Consider the following 3,965-nt stretch of genomic DNA (forward strand, 5'->3'; position numbering starts at 1 on the left):
GTAGTGGAATTGCTGGGTCAAATGGTATCTCTATTTGCAACTTTTTGAGAAAGTGCCATACTGCCTTCCACAGTGGTTGTGCCATTTTACACTTCCATAAACAGTGAATAAGGGTTCCAGTTTCTCCACAGCCTCGCCAGCATTTATTGCTTGCTGTTCTGTTAAATTTTGCTATTCTTACTGGGGTGAGATGATATCTCATAGTAGTTTTGATTGGCATCTCTCTTAGAGCTAGGGATTTTGAACATTTCTTTATGTGCTTGTTGGCCATCTGAATGTCTTTGGTGAAATGTCTGTTCATATCCTGTGCCCATTTTTCAATTGGATTGTTTACCTTTATCTTGTTACGGTATCTTTCTTTTTTTTTAATGTCCTTTTCTTAAACTCTTCAGACTCTGTGTCTCTTGCTAACATATTTTTTCTCCTCACATTCCATCTCTGACCTACCCCCTATTTGTAATTTCTTTCAGACAGTAAAATTCTTGAGAAGCTGCCACTTGGAAGTAGGGATGAAAAACAATGTCAAATGGGAGCTAAACCCTGAAATAGTTGCTCGTCACTTCTTCAAGAACGTGAGTATTCCCCTAGAGACCCCAATACCAGGCAGTCTGTTTCAGAGTCAGTTAATTTTTGATCATCCAACCAGAGTTAGCATGAACTCTATTGATTTGTCAGAGTGTGGCAGGGGAATGACTAAGGCCTAAGTCACATAGAATTTGAAGACTGATAGGAGAGGGTGGTGGTTTCATTCATTTCCTCACTAACTAGAAAAAAAGAACAATGGAAAATGTGACTCAGAAAAATTTTGGCTTCTATGGACAAAGTTATTTTATTCTCAAATCCTGTTTCTAAGAATTTTTTTCTCCTTTTCTGAAAAACTAGGATTAAGTTTCTCTACTTCATCTTTGGAAATCTGTCAGGCCCTGAGGTCAGATGCCAGGGTAAACGTCCTAATTTATCCAGAATAGAAAATCCTAGAATCCACTTTATGAGGTTGCTTAGAGCGGCAGCCTTGGAAACAGTTCTTTTGTGCTGTGATCTTTTTTACAGCTTGGTGTTGTGGTAGCTCCTCATGCAATAAAGTTACCAGAAGAGTCTATCACCCGATGGGGCGAGTACTGGTGTGAGGTGACGGTGAGTGTTTCTTGTACTACCTGGTTTTTCTGATGGGATGGGAAACTAGAGTGGAAAGCTGGGATTAGTGGTGTTACCTTTAGTCTGCCCAACTGGGCTCTGAGGATTTCCATTGTTTTGACTACAGGTAAATGGACTGGACACTATAAGGGTACCTATGTCTGTGGTGAACTTCGAGAGGCCCAAGACCAAAAGATACAAGCACTGGTTAGCCAAGCAGGCGGGCGAAGGAGATGGCCTCAAAATGCCCCTAGACTTTGTGACACAAACCCTCCCTCCAAAGTAGCCACGTTCCTTCAGGACTCGACGTTCTGCAAAGCAGAATCAAAGAAGCAGTACAAGAAAGATAGTCCAGCATTTTGTTCCCACCTCTGACCAAAAATAGAATTTTAGAGTACATGGAGACGGACATAAAACTAACCAACAAGTATGTGTTTTCAATCCACCATTTTTGCCGACTCTCCTTGGCCTGTCCTCACTAGCCTCATTATTGAGACAGTGCTAGTGAAGAAGTACAAAGCTCTAAGTTTGCTAAACTAAACATCAGTGGTGAGAAGCCATCCACAGTCCATCTAAGTGCTTTGTTGGAGCTCATTGGAACCATCAGAGCTAGCTATTTCTCTTGTACTTGGCTCATTCTCATCACTTAGAATTTTTCTCAAACATAAATAAGGTTATGTTTTTTTTGTAGGTGTTAGTTACTGGGCTTTGCTGCCAAAAAGAAAAGAAAAAAGGGAATATATACATTAACTAGCTGTACCTTACAGCTGCTATGGACAAATTATTCCCAGCATGCTATGTCTAATCTAGAATTTGCTCCCAGTAGGTAATGGTGATAAAATTATTATTAGACATAAACACAGTGGGATGCTGCTCTAAGGAGATCTAAATGTGGCCTAAGGATAAATGAAGCTGTGTAAAAGAAGTCCAGAGATGAAATTCCTGTTTTCTTCACCTAGCTCCTGGAACTCTGAAAAAGAAGGTACCTTGCTCGTTCCCACTAAGTTATAAAGACAGGAGATTAGATAATTCTCGACTAGTCTCTTGATGGGAAATGAGGGGAATAGATAATTCTGCGTAAATTGAGAGTTCATTAGTGAAAAACAACAGATGGTTTGTGCTATAGTCACTCAGTGCAAGATTATGAAACTAGGGAGTGTAAAAGTGAGAGGGAGACATTTGCCTTTTTGTTATCCTTACTAGAAGTTCAGAGAAAACCGTTTCTGTCGTCCTCTTTGAGCTCACCATACTACTGAGAGCTTTTTAAGCACTTTCCCTTTCATCCAGTTAAAGCTACCCAATAAATCAGTACCCAACTGTCATCAGTAGTTGTGCTGATAATTTAAATCTGACACCAGTAATATAAGAAATTGATCACTGCGGCCATTGATCTCTGTCCCCACTGTCACTGAAATAGAAAGCGTATTGAACCCACCTCATCAGAGAGCCCTGGTGACCCAAAAGCCATTCCTGTGGTGGTTCAAAGCCACCAGGGGCTCTGAGGGAGAAAGATGGGTGGTCTCCAGGGTGATTGACAGCCTTGGACACCCTGTGGAGGGTCAGCTACGAGTTGGTTCTGACTTGACAGTAGTGAGTTTGAGTTTTGAAGGAAAATATGTATTTCTCAAGACACCAAAAAGCACAAGTTATGAATGGGGGGTGGGGGGATTGAGCTTCATCAAGAAATCCAAATTCTCCAGAACTCCAAACTTTGTGGAGCTGTCAAGGCCAGATGAATTCCTGACCTATCCTGAGGTAACCTTTTAACCTGACACTAAAGCCAGTCTTACAGCAAAGAATGTCATCAGCCTGGAGTTTAGTGTTCTTTCACAGTCTGTATATGGGATTAAACTAACAACAGCAACTCAGTTGAGTAGAACTTGATGGTTTATGTTACTGGAGGAAGACCTCAGAAAAGGAAGGTGAGAACAGTTGAGCAATTAATTGACTGTAATCAGTGTCACTACCTTGTGCTTGTAGAAATATTGTATGGTTTTGCTTATATGCTCAATAAAAATTTTTTAAACATTTTCACAAAAGAGATACAAGCCACAAACTTGGAGGAAATATTGTAAAACATCTAATAAAGAACTTTGATACTAAATGCATTAAGAGCACTTAGAACTCAGTTTAAGAAGGTAAATAATCAGGCATGTCACACATCAGCTGGCCTGGCTAGGGCAGCCAGCCCTACACTTCCTGAAAGGAATGCACTCCTTAACAACACATTCTTTGTCACTTTGATAAATGGAGTCTCCTCCTGCTTCTCTGACGGAGTATAATAATCTGACAAGGTTTCTGGCTTTACATGGTGCTCCAGCATGCCCACATATGCTTACCTAGTGCAGAATATTGGTATTTGCACTTAACATGGCCCATAGCTTTCACTAAGCTTCCTGCAGCCATCCTGTCAAGAGGTTAGCAAAATCTGGCATCCTTGCAAGAGTATTAGATGTCATGGGATGATGTGCCCATGTCTACAAACTTTCCCTTATAGAACTCTGTGTCCTGCCTCCTTAACCTTACACCCTAGAATCCAGTCCCATATCTTTTCCAATCTCCAGTTCATAATAGCTGGGTCCTGTAGGAACACATAACCGCACATAATAGGATGACTGTATAAAGGCATTTGACTGTGGATCATAACAAATTAGGGCTAACATTGAGAAGAAAGAATCCCAGAATGTTTAATTGTGCTCTTTTGAAACCAATACTTAGATAAAAAGGCTGTTGTCTGAACAGAACAAGGGAACACTGTTATGTGACTCATAGCAATCCTTTGCATAGTAGATATGAACCATGTCCTATCCTAAGTCAGTTTCACTGTCTCT

General features: G+C 40.6%; 1 protein-coding gene across 1 annotated transcript in view; it reads left to right on the top strand.

The window, feature by feature from the left end:
• The window catches only part of MRPL9 (mitochondrial ribosomal protein L9), a 9,529-nt gene extending 8,109 nt beyond the window's left edge, over nucleotides 1-1,420 (top strand). The window contains exons 5-7 of the mRNA XM_006900143.1: nucleotides 471-572; nucleotides 1,051-1,134; nucleotides 1,262-1,420. Of these exons, the coding sequence (XP_006900205.1) occupies nucleotides 471-572; nucleotides 1,051-1,134; nucleotides 1,262-1,420 (345 nt within the window). The remainder of the gene's footprint in view (nucleotides 1-470; nucleotides 573-1,050; nucleotides 1,135-1,261) is intronic.
• Nucleotides 1,421-3,965: the final 2,545 nt, after the last annotated feature.

Source organism: Elephantulus edwardii, unplaced genomic scaffold, assembly GCF_000299155.1.
Source record: "Elephantulus edwardii isolate Elephantulus edwardi_28Jun2011 unplaced genomic scaffold, EleEdw1.0 scaffold00273, whole genome shotgun sequence".
NCBI classification, from domain to species: Eukaryota; Metazoa; Chordata; class Mammalia; order Macroscelidea; family Macroscelididae; genus Elephantulus; species Elephantulus edwardii.